Genomic DNA, 22807 nt, shown 5'->3' with positions numbered 1-22807 from the left:
ATTACATGATCAACATTATGTTTACTAGATTCCCCCCATCATCAAGTTCCCCCCACATACCTCATTATAATCACCACCCATCAAGGTAGTAAGATGCTACAGAATCACTACTTGTCTTCTCTGGGTTGTACAGCCCTCCTCGTACTCAACCCCTACATTATGTCTACTAGTAGTAATGCCCCCTTTTTTTCCCCCTTATCCCTCCCTTCCCACCCATCCTCCCCAGTCCCCTTCCCTTTGGTAACTGTTAGTCCATTCTTGGGTTCTGTGAGTCTGCTGCTGTTTTGTTCTTTCAGTTTTTTTCTTCTTATACTCCACAGATGAGTGAAATCATTTGATACATGTCTTTTTCTGATACAAATGATTCTTAATGCTTACAACCACACTGTAATTAGGTTTTTAAGGAAGAGGAAATTAGGATTTCCAAGATAATATAATAAGCCCCAAATACACAGAACATAGTTATATCTTGATTGTGGTGCACAAATCTACATGTGCTAAAACCCAGAACTGTACACACATCAGGTGAATGTCAAATCGCTGCTTTTGATAGTGCACTAAAGTTACATAACATGTAATTGCTAGGGGAAGCCATTGAGTAAATTGGACCTCTGTTCTCTCTGAAAAGTACTGGTCAGATATTTCATAGAATATCCTTCAGTTTGGGGTCCAATTGTTTTTCTCATAGTTTTATAGCAGTTACAGGTATTAGGGAGGCAGACCACAGAGGTCTGTATTATATTTGCAATGAACTGTAAATCTAATAATTATTTAGAAATAAAAATTTAAAAAACATTGCTCTTATCCAAAGGGGGATGATTAGTAAATTTACTTGACTACATTGCTTTGCCACCCCACACACCTATGAACAATTTACATAACTGTAATTACTTGTAGCGAAGATAGAGAGAATAAGATAATATGTGTGTCCAGCAACTCCTGTTATTTTGTTCAACATAAAGATTTGCGGACGAGCGCTGTGATAGGCACGGGCTTGTGGGGGTCGTACCCTTTCTCCAAATCCAGACTATGGAGTTTTCAGACTGCTTATTCTGACTAGAGGCACGGCCCAGATTCTGAGATCCCTCTAGGCACCTCCAAACAGAGGCACAGCACGTGCTGGGAACGTCCGGGCACGGCTGGAACCGTAGCGAAGGGCTTCGGGGCGTCTCGGACAGGGCGGACCCGACGAGGTCTCCGCCTGGCGGAAATACACCGAGCCCAACTCCCACCATCAGGAGCAGGGGAGCGGGGCGGAGCCCAGGCAGCGGCCACTCCCCTGACTCAGAAAAAGAAACTGGGACATTGCGGACGCGGGGGTGGCCTCCGCAGCGGCGCATGGCACGGGCGACCCCTCCCGCGCATGCTCCACCTGCTGGCCTCCCGCCCCCTCCGGGCCCCGCCTCTTTCGCTCCCTCTCCCGCTCCCCTGCCAGCCTTCCAGCTTGGCCCCTCCGGGCGCGCGGCCGAACGTCCCGCGTGCGTGCCGGCGCCTTACTTCACTTCCGGCTAACGCGCTTCGCTTGCCCCCTGGCCCCGGATGGTGACTGGCGGTGGTGCTGCACCTCCCGGGACTGTCACTGAGCCGCTTCCCAGTGTGATTGTGCTGAGCGCAGGCCGGAAGATGGCGGCTGCGGCTGCGGCGGCCTCGGGCCCGGGCTGCTCCTCGGCGGCGGGGCCGGGAGCGGCCGCGGTCTCGGAGTGGCTGGTGCTGCGGGACGGCTGCATGCGCTGCGACGCCGATGGTCTGCACAGCCTCTCCTACCATCCGGCGCTCAACGCCATCCTGGCCGTCACCAGTCGCGGGACCATCAAAGTCATCGACGGCACCTCGGGGGCCACCCTACAGGCCTCGGCCCTCAGCGGTGAGTGTGCGGCACACCAGGCGGGAGCCGGGCCCGCGGGATGCCGAGGAAGGAAGCCGCCAAGCCCTGGGGCTCAGCCTCGGGAGGACGGGAAGCGGCGTGACGGGAGTGGGGTGTCGGAGGCTGGGGGATCAGGCGTGGCTGTGAACGGAGGCCCGGAAGCTGGTGGAGGAGGACCTTAGTGCTCAGCTTTTCTGCGGCTGCAGCTGGGAAGAAAAGACTGGCAAGTCGGGCCGTAGTGGGAGTTGCCTTTCGGACCTCGGGCCGTCCGGTGTAGGTTGGTCCTCTGGAACAGGTGAGAAGGCCTCGGAGCGCGGCACCGGAGAAGGTCAGGCCCCCGGGTAGGTCCTGGAGACGGTGTCGGTCCTGCCTTGTGCTAAAGGTTAGAGAGCTAAAGGCTACTTAAGGTTGGTGCCGACGTGAGAGGCTGGTGGCCGGAGGCGAGGTCCGAGCCGGCGTCCGAGCCCTCCTCTTGAGAGTAGGGGATCCTCGGCTGTTCGTGGGACCCGCAGGTGCTGTGCTGTATAGCGGGCTTCGTGCCGGCGGTGGGGGTGGGGTGCGTTTGGCGTCGGGGCGGGGAGGGAAGTGGGCGGGCCGGCTGCCTGAACTGTTTCGTGGACAGCTTTAGGTCTCTGGCGGACACCAAGGAAGACTAAATCTTGTCTCCTACCTCGGGGCTTCCAACTTCTACCTCCCAGTGGTGAGAAACTCAGGACCTGTGGTGTATGAAATACAGATTGCTTTGAGTTCTTAATGAGGTGAAACATAAGGCTCCCCCTACTTGTTTAACCACAGCGAGCTGAAAGTTGGGATTCAGAGGTGTGTCTGAATCTCACCAGTAGAAGAGAGCAGTTTAAGATCTGAAAACGTTGGTCCAGGGACGGATCTTTCGTATGCCTGAAGTGGACGCTCAGTGGCCTGGAGTGGGGTGCTTTGGAATTGCCTCAGCCAAGTAAATGTTTGGCTGAGATGGTATTTCATTTGCGGTTAAATGATGTGTGGCTTAATTTAGATGTTATAAATCGAGACTGAAAAGTTAGTATATGAGTGAATTAGAGTCATGCACAGAGATAGATAACGACTCTCTGCATTTAGCCCAGTGCAAGTAGTTATGTGATCTACCATTTCACTTGTGTTTTAGCACAGACAAATAAGGAAAGGTCATTATTACCGTATGAGTAATAGGGTGCTTGATAGTTAATGGCAGTTTAAGGATGCAGAGATAAAATAAGGGATTTAATTTTTGTTGATGTGAGAATTGTGAAAGAAATGGATTGTGTACAGCTATAGAATATAAACCTAGAGTGTATCCAAGAGGAAGTTTTGGGTTGTAGGCTTGTCATTTTTCTTCTCTTGGCTTAGGTAAGGGACAGGAGGGATGTTTCAGATGTTAATGAGCCGTTACTGCAACTTTGACATAACAGTTTGTCACTATGTATGAGAGGGAGATACTCATTAGTAATTGGATATGTTTTTAAACTCACTTAAAAATATTTTAAATACGAAAAGGTACAGAGAATAATCACAATGAACAACTAAGTATCCCTGACTCAGTTTAAGGAATGAAACATTACAGGTAGAGTTGGAGCCTCCTCTGTGTTTCGTCTGGATTGTATTCCTCCAATCCTTTCCCAAGACCATTATCCTTAATTTGGTTTAATTATTTTCATGTGTCTTTATGTTTTTCTTTTTTTAAAAAATTTTTTATTAAGGTATTATTGATATACTCTCTTATGAAGGTTTCACTTGAAAAAACAATGTGGTTACTACATTTACCATATTATCAAGTCCCCACCCACACCCCAATGCAGTCAGTGTCCATCAGTGTAGTAAGACACCACAGATTCACTATTTGCCTTCTCTGTGCTACTTCCCCGTGATCCCCCACACCATGTGTACTAAACATAATACCCCTCATCCGCTTCTCCCGTCCTCCCCCACCCCTCTCCTTTGGTAACCACTAGTCTCTTCTTGGAGTCTGTGAGTCTGCTGCTATTTTGTTCCTTCAGTTTTGCTTCATTGTTATACTCCACAAATGAGGGAAATCATTTGGCACTTGTCTTTTTCCGCCTGACTTATTTCACTGAGCATAATAATGTCCTCCAGCTCCATCCATGTTGTTGCAAATGGTAGAATTTGTTTCTTTTTTATGGCTGAATAGTATTCCATTGTGTATATGTACCACATCTTTATCCTTTCATCTACTGATGGATACTTAGGTTTCTTCTGTATCATGGCTATTGTAAAAAGTGCTGCCATAAACATAGGGGTGCATATGTCTTTTTGAATCTGAGAAGCTGTATGCTTTGGGTAAATTCCACGGAGTGGGGTTCCCGGGTCAAATGGTATTTCTATTTTTATTTTTTTGAGGAACCTCCTTACTGCTTTCCACAATGGTTGAACTAGCTTACATCCCTACCAGCAGTGTAGGAGGGTTCCCCTTTCTCCTCATCCTCATCAGCATTTGTTGTACTTAGTCTTTTCGATTTTGGCCATCCTTACTGGTGTGAGGTGATATCTCATTGTGGTTTTAATTTGCTTTTCCCTGATATTAGTTATGTGGAGCATGTTTTCATATGTCTGTTGGCCATCTGAATTTCTTTTTCTGTTTTTCAATATATGCTTGTATTTTAAACAATATCTAATACTGTCTTCCTTAATTTTAAACTGAATAAATGGTATCATACTATATGTATTTGGATTTTTTATTTAAAAAAGCCATATTAACAAAAGTTTTAAAATGTTTTCTATAGAAAGAGGAGTCCCATAGGGTGTTTTTATGTCTGAAGGCCATGACTGAGAAAAAGTTTTTATAAATATTTGGGGAAATGGGACCTATGTATTTGTATCTGTTCATGAAAGGGAAGAAAATAGTCACTCTGATGGTAGATTACTAAAGGGGAGTGTTTTAGGTGAATAACTCAAGTGTAAAGGTAGAGGCATAAAACAGCATTGATTTGAGGTAACTTAATTTTGGGGTATGTTGGGGCATTTGTTGATTAGAAAAGTATGAGATTGGATAAAATGCAGACGACCATGTGTTGAGGATTTGAAGATGTGATTAACAACGTGTTGAAGAGTTCATGACAAACGAAATAAAAGGATTACAGAAAAACTTTGAAAGTAACAATGGACAAATTCTGAAGTGTTTTCATGTATGAAAAGTGCAGCTTATTAATAACAATTGTCAGAGCTGGTATAAGGTCCTTGTGTATGTTATCTATTCAGGTGACTGGGGAGGGAATGCTGCATTTTATGTTCTGCCTGGAATATGTAGGTATTTAGTAGGTTTGCTTTTAATGATTAACAGAGGGTGACAGTCCTATAAATAGTATGGGGAGAAGGTGCCAGTAGTGACCATGGTTCTAACATGACCCGTCTTTCCTGTTCATGGGCAATGAGCCACCTTCTTTTCTACCCCAGAGGAAAGACATCTTTATTTGAGGGGATAAGCGGTGGTGTAACTTTACAGAGTTTTATTGGGTGATAGAGTATCTTATGGATGGGTTCAGTTTATAGGGTTATGAGTAGCCTTTTAGTGTAGATTGGAAATTGAAGGATGGGAGCAGGACTTGTATGTATATGTATTCAATTGGGTAGCAGAGATGGTGAATTTAACTGGTATATATGGTATATATCTTCAAATTATATGTATCTGACATAAGATGTTTATCAATACACTTTCATTAGATTAATAGATGTCAGTGTATATGCAGGTTAGTCAAGTATTTGCTCCCTGTTAGTGTTTAAGAGTTTAGATTTCTGAGTCTTGTGCTGGTTTGCTGCCTGGCATTCACTGACCTCCATGATCTGGCCTCTACCAGTCTCTGTATTTTGCTTTGTGAAACATTTAATTTCTTTTGTTAACTCCCCTAGTTCTGTTCTTTCTTGGAATGCAGCAATTCCATCCAGACAGTTAGGCAGATCTTACCCATTTTTTTTTCATTTGATTTTTATACTTGATTTATATATGAATCCCACATTTCTCCTTTTTTTTTTTAAATAAAATGCTGAAGTGGTAGGTAGATGCAAGATAAAGATAGAAAGCATAAGATCTTACCCATTTTTTAAAAGCCTAGAGTTGATTTTAACTTCCTTATTCTTTTAGCCTGAAGTGATCCACTGACCCTCTAAGCACAAAGTGCCCTATTAATATGTTTTAGTAACTGGGTGACTTACTGCTTATGGTTATGTTTTCTGTCTTGAACTATTAAAGTCCATTTTGTTTAGCTTTTTGTGAACTTATAATGTCTGTTCAACTATTTATCAAACTCTTGTCTACTTGTCCCCCTCCACCGGATGCCTAGTATAAAATATTAACAGATATTTTTGATTTGGTGTATGTATACTAATGAGTGTGTTAAATAGATGCTCCCTTATGTACTAACTGCTATATAAACACCCTACTCAGCTTTTATTTTTCTTAAGTAGATTTTATATTTTTTAGAGCATTTAGGTTCATGGTAAAATTGAACCAAAGGTACAGCGTTCCTACATCCTACATACAATCTGTCTCACCACCACACAGACACACACACACCCTCCCTCACTATCAACATCTAGCAGCAGAGTGGTATATTACAATTGGTGAACCTGTGTGAACACATCAGTGTCACCCAAAGTCCATAGTTTATGTTAGTGTTCACTCTTGGTGTTGTACATTGTATGGTTCTGACAAATGTGTATGATGTATCATACAGAATGGTTTCACTGTCCTAAAAATTCTCTGTGTTCAGCCTGTTCACCCCTTCCTCTTACCCACTGACAACCACTGATCTTTTTACTGTCTCCGTAGTTTAGCCTTTTCTAGAATGTCTTATGGTTGGAATCATATAGTATATAGCCTTTTCAGTTTGGTTTCTTTCACTTAGTAACATGCATGTAAATTTCCTCCATGTCTTTTCATAACTCATAGATAGCTCGTTTCTTTCTATCATTGAATAATATTCCATTTTCCGAGTGTACCACAGTTTATTTACCTATTCACTCACTGAAGGACATCTTGTTTGCTTCCAGATTGTGATAGTTATGAATAAAACTTCTGTAAATATCTGCCAGTTTTTGTGTTGATATAAGTTTTTAGTTCATTTGGGTAAATACCAAGGAGCATGACTGCTGAATTGTATCGCAGGAGTATGTTTAGTTTTGTAAGAAACTTCCACTGTTTTCCAAGTGTACTATTTGAATTCCCAGGAACCGTAAATGAGAGTTCCTGTTGCTCCACATCCTCCTTGGCATTTGGTATTGTCATTTTTTGGTTGTGGCTGTTCTAATAGGTGTGTGGTGGTATCTTGTTGTTTTAATCTCAGCTCCCTAATGACATATGATGTTGAACATCTTTTGATATTCTTATTTATGGAGTTTGGGCTTTAAAAGTCAAATAGCTCTGTGTATACCACCTGACTATATTGCTTATATTACTAGATATGTCCCTCTCTTTAACTGTTGTTTGTTCATGCAATTTAACATAACAGTAAGGAGCCTGGTTGTGGGCACAGATGGTTTAGGGGTTAAAATCATTTTTTTTCTTCCCCAATTTAACTCTGTTAGCTTGACAAAATTACTTGACATTTCTGTTCCACTTTCTCTATTTGCAAAATTGGGCTGATAAGTGTACTAATTGTGAAGATTAAGTGTTAATATGTGTAAAGTGCATAGAACAGTGTTTACTGTTTGAATAGTGTGTTTACTGTTCAAAAAAACAGTTCCTGTTGTAAATCTTGGCAAATATCCTTCTCTTCTTTCTTATTACTTGATTAAGCCTTTTTGATATTCTCTGTTAAATCTTTTGAACTTAATCCCATATTTGATCTTCTTAGGACTTTCTCTGATTTTACCACCTTTTATCCTACAGAATTCATCTAGTTTTGTTGTTAATTTATTTATAATTTTCTAATTTATTTAATTATTGTTGGTGGTGGTTTCTTTTGCTTTCTGAAATAGTGCCCCTTTTCCCCTAAATGTAGTATGCTTTATATTGTTTAGGTTTTTTAATCAGCTTTTTTTGAGGGCATGTAGAGGGAGCATAGGCTTTATGTTTTAGGTGGTCCTAAATTTTTAGTTCACTTGCTAACTCACTACTACCTAAACTTTCTGAACTTCAGCTTCCTTGTTTGTAAGTTAAAATTAATATTTAATAGCATAGTTGCAAAGCTGAAGCAGGCAAACATATTTAAAGTGCCTAACACTGCTTGGCACGTGTATAGTGGGTCACATTTAATTCTGATTCTCTTAAGCCTCATGGGTGCTTAGTGTTGTCATACTCCACTGTTACTTTAAAAAATGTTCATTGACTTAGTGTTTATTTACAGAGGATAGATATCACTCAGATGTAGATGGAAATATAAATGATGTTAAGTTAACAAATACTGTTCATGTTTGGATAAACAGCTTTCAGTGTATTGGTGTGAGTAATGTCAGAAGTTAGAACTGTTGTATTACTAGTTCTGTGTATATATGTATTGTTCATGTAGTATATGTATATAAGTAAATGAAGATATATATGTGTGTAGGTATTAATCAACAGATATTCTAGTATATATGTAAGAGGAATTCATGTCTCTTCACTTTCTAAAGTGGGTTCCAGATTTCTGTCACAGTGAAAAAGAGGAAACTCCAGAGCTGCTCTGCTTTTAGAGAAACACTCCAGTTTCACATTTCTTTATGAATATCTCCCTTTTTCTTTTTCTTATATAGACATTGACTTTGATTTGACTTGAGAAGTTTGTACATGGTCACAATGAGAAAAAGATAGTTGTACTCCAGTTGCAGTGAAGTTCAGGTTGGATAAATAATGATTAATTGATTGATTACTAATTGTCTGAAAAGACAGTTTCTTGTTCAAACTTAAAGCCCAGAGCTGCCTGCTTGGAATATAGTCTTGGAATATAGAAAACTAGTTAGGTTAGCATGCTTAGTCCTCCAGAAATAAATTTTATGGATAAAACTCATACTTACCATTTTATTAGAGTTGGAAAATATTTTCTTATTACATCTGAAATAGGCATGCATTAATTTGGATAAAATGTAAAATCTTCTGTAGGTCCCAGTTTTTGAACCTGTAAGTGATTCAAATCACTTCCTATTTCCTCTTCCTGGTCTCAACTATTGTTCTATGAAATATAATAAACATGGTATAGAGTTGAGATTTCAGTAACTCTGAAAGATAGCTTTCTTCTCCTGATATATCTGAGTTGTTTGTAAAAACTCAATTTAGCAAATCTCTTTGTGGACTATGAGTATGTACTTTGGTTGTGTTGCAGTTGACTGAGTTTAGTAGTGCCACATGATGACTACGTCGAAGATTTGCTGTTTTATGAACAGAACATTTTAATGTAATTATTTGAGTGAATTTATATTAAGATTAAAAAACAATTCTTGTCCTGGTTTTAAGATCCTTTATATTTATTCAGATTTCTACATATACCTCCCAGGTTTTCCAGACTGTTGTAGGCCCAAAGATGGTTCTGCATAGTAGATAATTTATTCTAGTCTTTATTTTAGTAGTTTTAGACATTAATGAGAAGCAGTATAAGAGATCAGACTCTGGGGCCAGTTTGGGCTAAAGTCTTGATTCTATTTGATCTTGAAGTTCATCGATAAAATGAGGATAATAATAGTGTCTATCTCATAAGGTGGTTGTGAGAATTAAAATGAATTAATATATGTCAAGCATGTAGAATAGTGCTGGTACATAGTGTGTGCTTTATACATGTTTATCTTATATTATTTTTTATTCTTCTGGTAGCAATGGCTATTTGAAAGGTTGCTGAGTGTAGTAGATATTTTTGCAACAGATGTTCTATTAAACTTGCAGCATTTTCTTCCAGTTTTCTATGCATGTGGAAATGTGGGTGAAATTTAATAGACATAATTATAAGAAGTGTAATTTTTGTATTATAGGAGAGATATAAACTATGTACAGTGATTGATTTTAGATTTGAAATCGTTAAAAGAGCAAGGTGATGTAAAGGGCTGGTTGATTGGTATTCATTCATTCAACATTTACTGATCATATGCTTTGCATGGGGGCACAAAATAATTAAGCCAACATTTCGGCCATTGCATGCTTGATGATGTTTTTGGGTAAACCATTTAAGCATATGTTATACATAAGTACTGTAATATAGGAAGGCAGAATGCTGTGTATACAAAGAAGGTTTCTTAAGAAGGTTCTCAAAGGAGGTTGCTTGTATGATCAATTTTGAAAGATGAGATAGTAAGAGGCAGTGTTACAGGGATCATCATCTTATGCCAAGCTACTGACTTGTGCAGGTCTTTAAAAACATGGTGAATAAGGAATGGAGAGAAGTTTTTTAGGGGAGAGGGGTTGGGGTTTAGGGTGTGTATGGGGATGGTTAGAGTTGAAGCTGAGAGCTATGCAAAGATAGTATGTTTTGCTAAGAAGTTTGAACTTGATGTAAATGGTAGAGAGCCAGTGTAGTTTGTGACATGCAAATGTGTTTTTAGAAAAGGTTCTAAGCTAGTGTCCAGATATGAGAAATGATAAACCCCTCATGTAAGTTAGAGATCCACCCCTCCTCCCAAATTTGGAAAGCCTTCTAGAAGCAGTGACATAATTTAAATGTGGGGATGAGAGAGATTGAGGTGGAAAATTACTCATGGCTTAGGTTCCTACTTTGGGCAACTGGGTGAATGGTGTTTATTAATTATAATAAGCAATATAAAAAGTAATGTTTGTTGGAGAAGGCTGGGGAACAAGAAGGAGATAGTGATTTCACTTACATTAATTTTGAGATTCTTGAAGGACATCTAAGTAGAAATGTTGAGAAGACATTTGAAAATTCAGGCTTGAAGCTTGAAGATTTGGGAATATAGATTTCAGAGGCATTGGCATTTATAGAAAAAGCTGAATTTGGTGGTTTTGGATATCGGCTATGGAGCCAGACTGAGTTAAGGTCTGTGATTCACTACTTAGTAGCTGTGCCCCTAGGCATGATACTTAAAACTCTCTGTGCACTTCTTGAGTACCTAACTCACTGAGTTATTGGAAAGATTAAGTAAACTGATAAAAGTAGATACTGCTTGACCTATCATAAACACTCAGTAAATGTTACTCTTTGCTTTGGTGTTTTAAATTATATAGCTAATTTAATAAGTGTTTGTCTGATATTTGGGGTAATAAGATGAGTTTGAAATCCACCCCTCCTCCCAAATTTGGAAAACTTTCTAGAAGCAGTGACATCTCAGCTTTTGAAAGAGAAGGAGTTAGCCAGGAAGAGGGAACAGTATGAGCCAGAGTAGAGGCCTAAAGCAGGTAATATTTGTTACAAGCAATTTGGTGTTAAGAGTGCAAAGCAGGAGGAAGGGAGTGAATGGTAAGGTAGCCTGAAGATCTTGGGCTTGGTCCTCCTGGGCTGTGTCTGCCATATTTTTAAATATGAGAACTCCCAGTTTAAGGTAAAAAAATTTAGGGCCCTGTTGAAGAAGCTATCAGTTAATTGAGAAAATATTGCAAGATGCTACTGCTTTGAAGTAATGTCATATTAGGCCATTATCTATATAATTTGAAAACTACTACAACATACATACTTTGGGTTTTCCTCCTTCCTGGCTTAGCCTTGAGATTTTTATGAGGGAAACAAGTCAGTTAACAGTTTTCTGTCTGCCCTCTAGCTTCAAAATTTTGTTATCATCTCCTTACTTGTTGGTTTTGTCTTTGTGGGTTTGTTTAATGCTCTCCATATTTCTTTACTGACTTGTCCAAGTGGGAACTTGGGAGAGAGCAGAAGTAAATGTTACTATATTCTTGTTTACCTGTAACTCTGTAGTTGTAACTACTTAAGTTATTGGACATTTGGTACTCTATTGTTAGCAGTATGTGCTATAACGACAAATAGAACATAAGCAATAATATATTTCTGTAATGTAATATGTAATAACAGTGGGAAGGTGGCTGAGAGGTACCTCTCTGATAATGTGCTCATGGTCTCTCATGCAAAGAATACCTTTGGTAAGACGCTTCTTTGAGTTACCATCTTTCAGTTGGGCTAGTGTTCTGGCTCAGACTACTTCATTATCTGGTAAGATAATGAATGTAGAAATTCTTTGTAAACTGTAGCACTTGAAATGTGACAGGTACGAAAAAGTTAAGATAAACTCCTTGGGTGTAGAAGAGGAGATAATAGAGGTACAAATAACAAAAAGAATAAAGTAACTGCTATATAAAACAGTTTGTATCAAGGACAGTGCTCCTACTAGGAAGTAATTGTAGTTTAGTTTATGTTAAATCAGGACTGTATTTTAGAGGAAGTAGATATAATGCTTTTTAGAGAAAATGATAGAAATGTTAGAGTGGGCAGATAGGAATGTCTTCTTTGAGATTTATTGTGAGCACCAGGATTTTAAATCTTCATAATTTGTTTCTGTACTTTTACTTTGATTTGTGAAGTAGGAGAGAGAGATGTAGGACTGGGGAGATGGCACAGGGCAGTAGTTCTCAGCCTTGGTTGCTCAGTAGAATCATCAGGGGAGCTTTTAAAAATATTCCCTGGTTGGGTCCCATTATTCTGATTTAATGGTCTGGAGTGGAGCCCAGGTATACTTAAATTTTTTTATTTTTAAATTATGTTGGTATCATTAATCTACAATTACATGAGGAACATTATGCTTACTAGACTCCCCCATCACCAAGTCCCCCCCACATACCCCATTACAGTCACTATCATACTTAATTTTTTAAAGCATGCCAGGTGATTATAATGTACAGCTAGGTTTAGAGGTTCAAACTTCACCTTGGACCTTCCATCAGGAAGTTTATTTGATATGCCTAAGTTAAATGAGAGACAAGTTTCATTGAATTGAATAGCATTCTATTTAGCTTTAAAAAATGCTTTCTTTGGTAACCTCCCAAGTTAGTCCGTCTGCTAATAAAACCTACCCCATCATATTTTAAATTGTATTTAGTGAATGTATAATGAGATATACTTGTAAGCAGCAAGGATGTATCAAGGGCCAAATTTCTGTTACTTTCCATTTTGTCCTTCTGCAATTCAGTTTTGATTGATTTTTTGGAACTAAGTGATCTGATACTTTTTCAGCAAAATGGTATGATAGCCAAGGACAGTGACCTTATAGTAGGGGCAGAAAAGAAAAGAAAAGAAAAAGGAGCTATGGAAGACAGAGATGCCTAGACCTATCTGTACCAGATCTACTAGTTTCTAAACTAAAATGTCTTTGTTTCATGTTGTAGTGAAAAAAAAAAAAAGCACTCCCTGAGAATATTGTATTTTACCATATTAGCTTACTTTCTTTTTTTTTAGCTTACTTTCAGTATATTAGAAAGTTCTTCAAAGTGATAGAAAATAATTCATTAATTCAAAAATAATTATTATGTGTCAAGCCTTGGTGATACAGCAGTTAGTGGTCTTTGCTTTCCTAGAGCTCATGGCTTAGTGGGGAGAGATGTCTCTCTCTCTCTCTCACACACACACACACACACACACACACACACTCTTTCTCCTCTCTCTCTAGTAGTAATGAATGCCATGAGAGATTGTAGCTGGTGTTAGATGGTGGTGGGTCAGTTTGTGCTTGTAAGGTGGTATGGAGGGTATTTCTGAGGTGGCAGTTGAGCAAAGATTCAATTTAGATGAGACAGCAGCAGGGCAGATACCCAGAGGAAGTTTCTGTCACTGTACTATGCAGAAACAAGTAGATGGATTTCCATCATATTTGGATGTAATTTATCTTGGACTTAAAATATAGGCTGTGTGAGGAATGATTAGAGGTCTGTGTGATTGTGTGACTACCAGTCTGAAGGTAAGTGCCATGTATCTATCTGTCTATCTATTTTTTTCATTTAATCGTTGTTCTTTTCTTTTTATTAAGGTATCATTGATATACACTCTTATGAAGGTTTCACAAGAAAAACAATGTGGTTATTACATTCACCCTTATTATCGAGTCCCCTACCCATACCCCATTGCAGTCACTGTCCATCGGTGTAGTAAGATGCCACAGAGTCCGTATTTGTCTTCTCTGAGCTACACTGTCTTACCCATGACCCCCCACACTATCATGATACCCCACAATCCCCTTCTCCCTCCCCCCCTACCTTTCCTCCACCACCCCTCCCCTTTGGTAACCACTAGTCCCTTTTTGGAGTCTGAGAGTCTGCTGCTACTTTGTTCCTTCAGTTTTCTTCATCGTTATACCCCACAAATGGGGGACATCATTTGGTATTTGTCTTTCACTGCCTGACTTATTTCACTGAGCATAATGCCCTCTAGCTTCATCCATGTTGTGAATGGTAGGATTTGTTTCTTTTTTATGGCTGAATAGTATTCCACTGTGTATATGTACCACATCTTCTTTATCCATTCATCTACTGATGGATACTTAGGTTGTTTCCATATCTTGGCTATTATAAATGTTTCTGTGGTAAACATAGGTTTGCTGACACTAGTTGTTGAAGAGGCTGTGCATATGTCTTTTTGAATCTTAGAAGTTGTTTTCTTTGGGTAAATTCCTAGGAGTGGAATTCTTGGGTCAAATGGTATTTCTATTTTTAGTTTTTTGAGGAACTTCCATACTGCTTTCCACAATGGTTGAACTAGCTTACATTCCCACCAGCAGTGTAGGAGGGTTCCCCTTTCTCTGCATCCTCGCCAGCATTTGTTGTTCTGTCTTTTTGATGCTGGTCATCTAACTGATGTGAGGTGATATCTCATTGTGGTTTTTATTTGCATTTCCCTGATAATTAGCGATGTGGAGCATATTTCCATGTGCCTGTTGGCCATCTGAATTTCTATTTTGGAGAATTATCTCTTCATATCCTCCACCCATTTTTTAAATCAGGTTATTTGCTTTTTGGGTGTTGAGGCATGTGAGTTCTTTATATATTTTGGATGTTAACCCTTTGTTGGATATGTCATTTACAAATATATTCTCCCATACTGTAGGATGCCTTTTTGTTCTGTTGATGGTGTCCTTTGCTGTACAGAAGTTTTTTAGTTTAATGTAGTCCCATTTGTTCATTTTTGCTTTTGTTTACCTTGCTCGAGGAGATGTGTTCAGAAAGAAATTGCTCATGTTTATATTCATGAGATTTTTGCCTATGTTGTCTTCTAAGAGTTTTATGGTTTCATGACTTACATTCAGATCTCTGATCCATTTTGAGTTTACATTTATGTATGGGGTTAAACAATATTCCAGTTTCATTCTCTTGCATGTAGCTGTCCAGTTTTGCCAACACCAGTTGTTGAAGAGGCTGTCACTTCCCCATTGTATGTCCATAGCTCTTTTATCGTATATTAATTGACCATATATGGTTGGGTTTATATCTGAACTCTCTTGTCTTTTCATTTGTCTATTGCTCTGTTCTTGTGCCAGTACCAAATTGTCTTGATTACTGTGGCTTTGTAGTAGAGCTTGAAGTTGGGGAGTGTAATCCCCCCAGCTTTATTCTTCCTTCTCAGGATTGCTTTGACTATTCAGGGTCTTTTGTAGTTCCATATGAATTTTAGAACTGTTTGTTCCAGTTCATTGAAGAATGCTTTTGGTATTTTGATAGGGATTGCATTGAATCTGTAGATTGCTTTAGGCAGGATGGCCATTTTGACAATATTAGTTCTTCCTACCCAAGAGCATGGGATGAATTTCCATTAATTAGTGTCCTCTTTAATTTCTCTCCTGAGGGTCTTGTAGTTTTCAGGGTAAAGGTCTTTCATTGCCTTGGTTAGGTTTATTCCTAGGTATTTTATTATTTTTGATGCAATTGTGAATGGAATCGTTTTCCTGATTTCTCTTTCTGCTAGTTCATCGTTAGTGTATAGGAATGCAACAGAGTTCTGTGTATTAATTTTATATCCTGCAACTTTGCTGAATTCAGGTATTAGTTCTAGTAGTTTTGGACTGGATTCTTTAGGGATTTTTATGTACAATATCATGTCATCTGCAAACAATGACAGTTTGACTTCTTCTTTACCAGTCTGTATGCCTTTTATTTCTTTGTGCTGTCTGATTGCCGTGGCTTAAACCTCCAGTAGTACGTTGAATACAAGTGGGGAGAGTGGGCATCCTTTGTCTTGTTCCCGATCTTGTAGGAAAAGCTTTCAGCTTTTCACTGTTAAGTATGATGTTGGCTGTGGGTTTGTCATACATGGCCTTTATTATGTTGAGGTAGTTGCCCTCTACACCCATTTGTTGAGAGGTTTTTTCATCAATGGGTGTTGAATTTTGTCAAATACTTTTTCAGTGTCTATGGAGATGATCATGTGGGTTTTGTCCTTTTTATTGATGTATTGATTGATATTGATGGATTTTCGAATGTTGTACCATTCTTGCATCCCTGGGATGAATCTCACTTGATCATGGTGTATGATCCTCTTGATGTGTTTTTGAATTCGGCTTGCTAATATTTTGTTGAGTATTTTTGCATCTATGTTCATCAGGGATATTGGTCTGTAATTTTCGTTTTTTGTGGTGTCTTTGCCTGGTTTTGGTATTAGAGTGATGCTGGCTTCATACAAAAGAGTTTGGAAGTATTCCCTCCTCTTCTATTTTTTGGAAAACTGTAAGGAGAATGGATATTGTGTCTTCTCTAAATATTTGATAAAATTCAGTGGTGAAGCCATCATCCGGAGGTTTTGTTCTTGGGTAGTTTTAAAATTACTGATTCAGTTTCATTGCTGGTAACTGGTCTGTTAAGATTTTCTGTTTCTTCCTTGGTCAGTCTTTGAAGGTTGTATTTTTCTAGAAAGTTGTCCATTTCTTCTAGTTTGTCTAGTTTGTTAGCATATAATTTTTCATAGTATACTCTAATAATAATTTGTATTTCTGTGGGGTTTGTCATGATTTTTCCTTTCTCATTTCTGATTCTGTTTATATGTATAGATTCTATTTTTTTCTTAATAAGTTTAGCTTAGAGTTTATCTATTTTGTTTATTTTCTCAAAGAACTTGGTTTCATTAATTCTCTCTAATGTTTTATTCTTCTCAACTTTATTTATTTCTGTTCTGATCTTTATTATGTCCCTCCTTCAGCTGACTTTGTGCCTCATTTTTTTCTTCTTTTTTCTGTTTCAATAATGTGATTTTAGACTGTTCATTTGGGATTCTTCTTTTTTGAGAAAAGTCTGAATTGCTATATACTTCCCTCTTAGTACTGTCTTCGCAGTGTCTCACAGAAGTTGGGGCATTGAGCTGTTGTTTTCATTTGTCTCCATATATTGCTTGATCTCTGTTTTAATTTGGTTATTGATCCATTGATTATTTAGGAGCATATTGTTAAGCCTCCATGAGTTTGTGGACCTTTTTGTTTTCTTTACACATTTATTTCTGATTTCATACCTTATCTGAGAAGTTGATTGGTGCAATTTAAATATATATATTTTAAGTAAATATATACATATTTTTAATTTTGGTATCATTTATAAACCGTTATATGAACAACATTGTGGTTACTAGATTCCCCGCATTATCAGGTCCCCACCACATACCCCATTACAGTCACCATCCATCAGTGTAGTAAGATTCTATAGAGTCAATACTTGTCTTCTCTGTGCTATACTGCCTTCCCTGTGCATCCCCACTACATTACAATTTCAATCTTCTTGAATTCACTGAGATTCTTTTTGTGGCCTAGTATGTGATCTATTCTGGAAAATTGTTCCATGTGCACTTGAATGTGTATCTTGTTGCTTTTGGGTGGAGTCCTCTGTAGATGTCTCTTAGGACCATCTGTTCTAATGTGTTGTTCAGTGCCTGTGTCTCCTTACTTATTTTCTGTCTGGTTGATCTGTCCTTTGGAGCAAATGGTGTGTTGAAGTCTCCTAAAATGAGTGCATTGGTTTCTGTTTCTATCTTTAATTCTGTTAGTATTTTTTGTACGTATTTGGGTGCTCCTCTGTTGAGTGCATAGATATTTATAATGGTTATATCATCTTATTGGATTGACCACTTTATCATTATGTAATGTCCTTTTTTGTCTCTTGTTACTTTCCTTGTTTTGAAGTCTATTGTCTGGTAAGAGTACTGCAACTCCTACTTTTTCCTCCCTGTTTTTTGCATGAAGTTATCTTTTTCCATCCCTTCACTTTTAGTCTGTATATGTTTTTGGGTTTGAAGTGAGTCTCTTTTAGGCAGCGTATAGATGGGTCTTGCTTTTTATCCATTCTATAACTCTGTCTTTTGACTGGTGCATTTAGACCATTTACATTTAGTGTGATTTCAATTGGAATGTTCTTATTGCCATTGCAGGCTTTGGATTCGTGATTACCAAAGGTTCAAGGACAAATTCTGTACTGTCTAGCAGTCTACCTTAACTCACTTATTGTGCTGTTATTAACACAATCTGAAGATTCTCCCCACCCTTCTTTTTCTTCCTCCTCCTCTCTTTATATGTTAGGGGTCGTATTCTGTACTCTTTGTGTATGCCTTGACTGACTCTGTGGGTAGCTGATTTAATTTTGCATTTGATTAGTATTTAATTGGTCTACTTCCTTTCCTGTGTTTTTGTTTTCTCTGGTGACAGCTATTTAGCCTTATGGGCACTTCCATCTAGAGCAGTCCCTTTAAAATACACTGTAGAGATGGTTTGTGGGAGGTAAATTCTCTCAACTTTTGCTTATCTGGGAATTGTTTAATCCCTCATTCAAATTTAAATGATAATATTGCTGGGTAGAGTATTCTTGGTTTGAGGCTCTTCTGTGTTGTTGCACTGAATATGTCATGCCACTCCCTTCTGGCCTGTAAGGTTTCTGCTGAGAAGAATGTGATGGTAGCCTGATGGGTTTTCCTTTGTAGGTTATATTTTTTTGCTCTCTAGATGATTTTAATACTCTGTCCTTGTCCTTGATCTTTGCCATTTTAATTATTGTCTTGGTATATGTCTTGATATTGTCTTCCTTGTGTCCCTCTTTTGGAGTTGTGGACTTTTGTGGCCTGAGAGAATGTTTCCTTCCCCAAACTGGGCAAGTTTTCAGCAGTTATTTCTTCAAAGACACTTTCTTTCACTTTTTCTCTCTCCTATTCTTCTGGTTCCCCTATATTATAAATACTATTCCTTTTCGATTGATCACAGAGTTCTCTTAATATTCTTTCATTCCTAGAGATCCTTTGTTTTCTCTCTGTCTCAGCTTCTTTGTATTCCTGTTCTCTAATTTCTATTCCATTTACCATCTCCTTTACCTCATCTAATCTGCTTTTAAGCCCCTCCATTGTTTCTTTCATTTCAGTTACTCTGTTTTGTAAGGTGTCTGTCTCCCTCCTGAATTCGTCCCTTAGCTCCCGAATATTTTTCTCTAGCTCCATTAGCATGCTTATGACTTTTATTTTGTATTCTTTTTCAGGAAGATTGGTGATTTCGGTTTTACTGAGTCCTCTTTCTGGTGCTTGAGGGATTTTGGATTGAACAAGGTTCTTCTGTCTGTTCATAGTCCTAGAGCGATGGGACTGGTCACAAGCGAGTGGCTGGGAGGACAAAGCCCCTTCCTGCTTCATGGTCGCAGTGCCTGTCTCTGCTGTCTGTGCTGGTTAATCACACACAGGGACCAGCCTCTGTGTTAATCCCCTAAGCTGCTGTGGGATGGTGGTCCTCGGGATGGCCTGGGTGATGGCGGTGGTCTCAGGTGCGCGGTGCGGGTTTTTGCAGGGAGAAAAAAGCCCTTTTGAGCTTTCTGGTTGCCGTGCTTGTCTCCACTGCCTGTGCTGGTTAACTGTGCACAGGGATCAGCCTCTGGGTTAATCCCCTAAACTATCATGGCGGAGTGGCCGTCGGGGTTGCCTAAGGCGAGAGTGGGGGTCTCAGGCAAGTGGTGCTGGTGTTTGCAGGGAGGGCAAAGACTTTCATGCTTCTTGGTTGCCGTGCCTGTCTCTGCTGTCTGGGTGGGTTAGCTGTGCCCAAGGAGAGGACTCTACATTAAGTTGTGTAGTTGCCGTAGGTGGGGCTGCCCTCCGGCTGGTCTGCAGCCATGGTTGGGACAGCGGGTTTGCGCTCAGGTGCTGGCAGGGAGGAAGGAGTGGCAGGCTGCTTATTGTGAGGGACCTTGGGGCTGTATTGCCAACCAGAGGGATGGAGTGCCTGAAACTTCTGAAAGTTCCCAACCACCTGGGCTGAGTATGCCAGGATGATTTTGTCCACCTGTTTCTTCTCCCAAATCCTTGTCCCTTTAGCAGGGTTCTGACTGTTGAGATATCTTTCAAAGCACCTGTTTTTCTTTTGTCCCAGGGCAGCCGGTTTTGGGTACCTGTTTGCAGTCTTAGTCTCCTACTTTAGTTTTCAGCCTCTCTAATCTCCAGAGCACCAGGCAATGTGGGTCTGTGCTCCCAAGGTAGATTTCTAGGGCTGGGCATTTAGCAGTCCTGTGCTTCCACTCCTTCCCAGCTATGATTCTCTTTCTTATACCGGTGGGCTGGAGTTGAGGGGAATGCTCGGTCCTGCCAGGTTGCAACTTTTTTCTTTACCCTTTTCCGTGAGATGTTCACTTCTCCCAGATGTAGACTGGCTGGTGTACTCTTACTTCAGGTCAGTCTTTTAGGAATAGTCATATTTGCTGTATTTTCAAAATATATGTGATTTTGGGAGATTTCCGCCACACTTCTCACACCACTATCTTTTTTCCTTGTATTTTAATTTTGAATAGCACATTTGCTCATCATTCCCCCACATATACTTACATTTTACTTTTGCTCTATTGAGAATTGGTTGTGTACATCATGACCCTTTACCCTTACTATTTCTGTTTATTTATAAGAACAATTACATTTTCTTTTGTAACAGCAATATAGTTGTCAAGTTTTGAAAATTGCACATTGATACTTTAATCAAATCTACAGAATATATTGCAGTTTTATCAGTTGTTCCAGTATTGTCCTTTAGAGCAATTTTTTTCCAGTCCAGGATTGTATATTGTGTTTAGCTGTCATGTAAACATTTATTTTTAATGGACTATTGGTCTTAAAATCTTAAGTGTTGAATTTCTGTTCTTTTAACAGCTAAACCAGGTGGACAGGTGAAATGTCAGTATATTTCTGCCGTGGATAAAGTTATATTTGTGGATGATTATGCAGTAGGGTGTAGGAAGGACCTTAATGGAATCTTGTTGTTAGACACTGCTCTGCAAACTCCAGTTTCAAAGCAGGATGATGTGGTTCAGCTTGAATTACCTGTTACAGAGGTAAGTTTAAATACGTAGCAATATGCATTTCTACTTAATGTAATCTCAGATTTATTAAATGTTAAATTAAGTTGTCCATTAAGGACATTATATATGTATCCCTGTTAAAAACAGTTTAGTTATTGATCACAGCTTTGTTTAAAACTTGTCTTTCCTTTGAATAATTGACTCTTGTTGAAGTGATATTTAAGTGTGGACTGTACAGGTTAAATTACTGTAACAGAGACCCCAAAATACAATGTCTTAAACAAGATAGTTTTTCCAGTAACAGTGTAGGGCTAGGTGTAAGGGCAGCTTTGCTTAGCTCAATACTTAAATTCCAAGACTGTTGTTCCAAGTCTCATATTTTCCAGAGAAAAGGTGGGCAAAAGTTCAGGGGAGCTCACAGGCATGATATCTCTCACCCCTTTTCTCCCTCTCTCCTTACTTTGTTTCTCTCTCTTCTCTCCCCCTGCTTCTTTCACTTCCCCTTATTCTGTCTTCCTGTGCTTCATTCCTTCTTTTCCTCTTTTACAAACTCGCTCTCATATACCCTTTTTATATTCATCCCATTGGCCAAAATTTAGTCACATGGCCACAGCAAGCTGAGAAGGCTGGGAAAGAGGTGATTCTTCTTTTTTTTTAAACAATAAAAAAAAGAGGAGTTAATATTAGTGGATGATCACTAATCTTTGCTATTATGTATCATGTCTCTTAACAGTCCCAGTTTAAAATTTCAGCCATATGTATTTTTCTGTAGTGTTACAGATTTGGTTACTTAATATGTAAGTCTATCCTAACTTAAATTCTTTTGTGTGTTGTTGATCATGTAATGTAATTTGATAGTACTTCTTTCAGAGTTACTGAATTTTAAATAATCTTAAATTGAATTTAAAAGATTATAATGCTATGTTCCCTAATAGAGTGAGATATTATTTCTGCCTTCATACCAAGTTTTTTATTATTAATTATTTTCCATTTGATGGATTGGTATGATTAATTGATAAAAACAGTATATTTCCCATTTTTAGGACATGAAAGACGTTGATGTGTAAATTTTAAGTATGGTGTAAATGTTATCTCTTTAGAAAGCTTTTTTTTTTAAAGATACTGCCATATATACACCTAGGTTTTACATTTAGTATCGTATCACAGTTTTATATATTATATATTAATGTTGAAAGCCTGTTACTGGAAGTTTTGAGTCTGAAAATAGCCATTTTTTTGTCATCAGAATATCTGCATATGCAGGCATGTCTAAAATCTTTAGATAGAATTAATTCTATTTGTACTGAACATTTTTTTTTCTCTCCTAATTTGAGGAATTTAGACCAGGTGAGTTCTTAATAAAGTTGATATCTTTATATAGAATATGTATTATATTCTACAATGAAAGGTAGTATTAAACTGTTCAGGTTTTAAAAAGAACTACAGAATTACAATAAAGTAATTTGAACATTTACATGAAATAGACCTTCATGTCTGTATTTTTCTGACCACACTGACTGAAGTAGTAGGTGTTTAGCTGGCTTCTACCACCTCCTCCACCTTGCTTGGTGGCCTAAACATCTCTTGATGGTTTTCTCTCTTTTTACCTAAATAATTACAGCTCCGTTGTTCACATAATATTTGTAGATCATCCACCATCCCAGGTATCCTTTTTTGTACCACATACATTTGACACTGTCTTGGCTAAAGTAAGGGGTCCCAGGTTTGGTTGAATCTGTGTGGAAATATTCTTTTCCATATATTTACCATGTATTTCTAATTAAGGTAGTTCATACTGAATATGGGCATAGCAATGCAAAGGTCTTTTTTATATTACC

The 22807-nt window shown here is 38.7% G+C and overlaps 1 protein-coding gene across 19 annotated transcripts in view; it reads left to right on the top strand.

The window, feature by feature from the left end:
• Nucleotides 1–1296: 1296 nt before the first annotated feature.
• The window catches only part of BIRC6 (baculoviral IAP repeat containing 6), a 285292-nt gene continuing 263781 nt past the window's right edge, over nucleotides 1297–22807 (top strand). For 9 of the 19 annotated variants that reach the window (XM_036931661.2, XM_036931663.2, XM_036931660.2 and 6 more), the window contains exons 1-2: nucleotides 1304–1864; nucleotides 20821–21002. In XM_036931661.2, the coding sequence (XP_036787556.2) occupies nucleotides 1540–1864; nucleotides 20821–21002 (507 nt within the window). In that variant the 5' untranslated portion in view covers nucleotides 1304–1539. Of the gene's footprint in view, nucleotides 1865–20820; nucleotides 21003–22807 lie in introns of all 19 variants that reach the window. The other 10 variants (XM_036931659.2, XM_057497290.1, XM_036931657.2 and 7 more) reach the window with 3 other exon arrangements.

This window comes from Manis pentadactyla, chromosome 2, assembly GCF_030020395.1.
Source record: "Manis pentadactyla isolate mManPen7 chromosome 2, mManPen7.hap1, whole genome shotgun sequence".
Lineage (NCBI taxonomy): Eukaryota > Metazoa > Chordata > Mammalia > Pholidota > Manidae > Manis > Manis pentadactyla.
The sequence above is the reverse complement of the archived record's forward strand: the minus strand, read 5'-3'. Positions and strand labels throughout refer to the sequence as shown.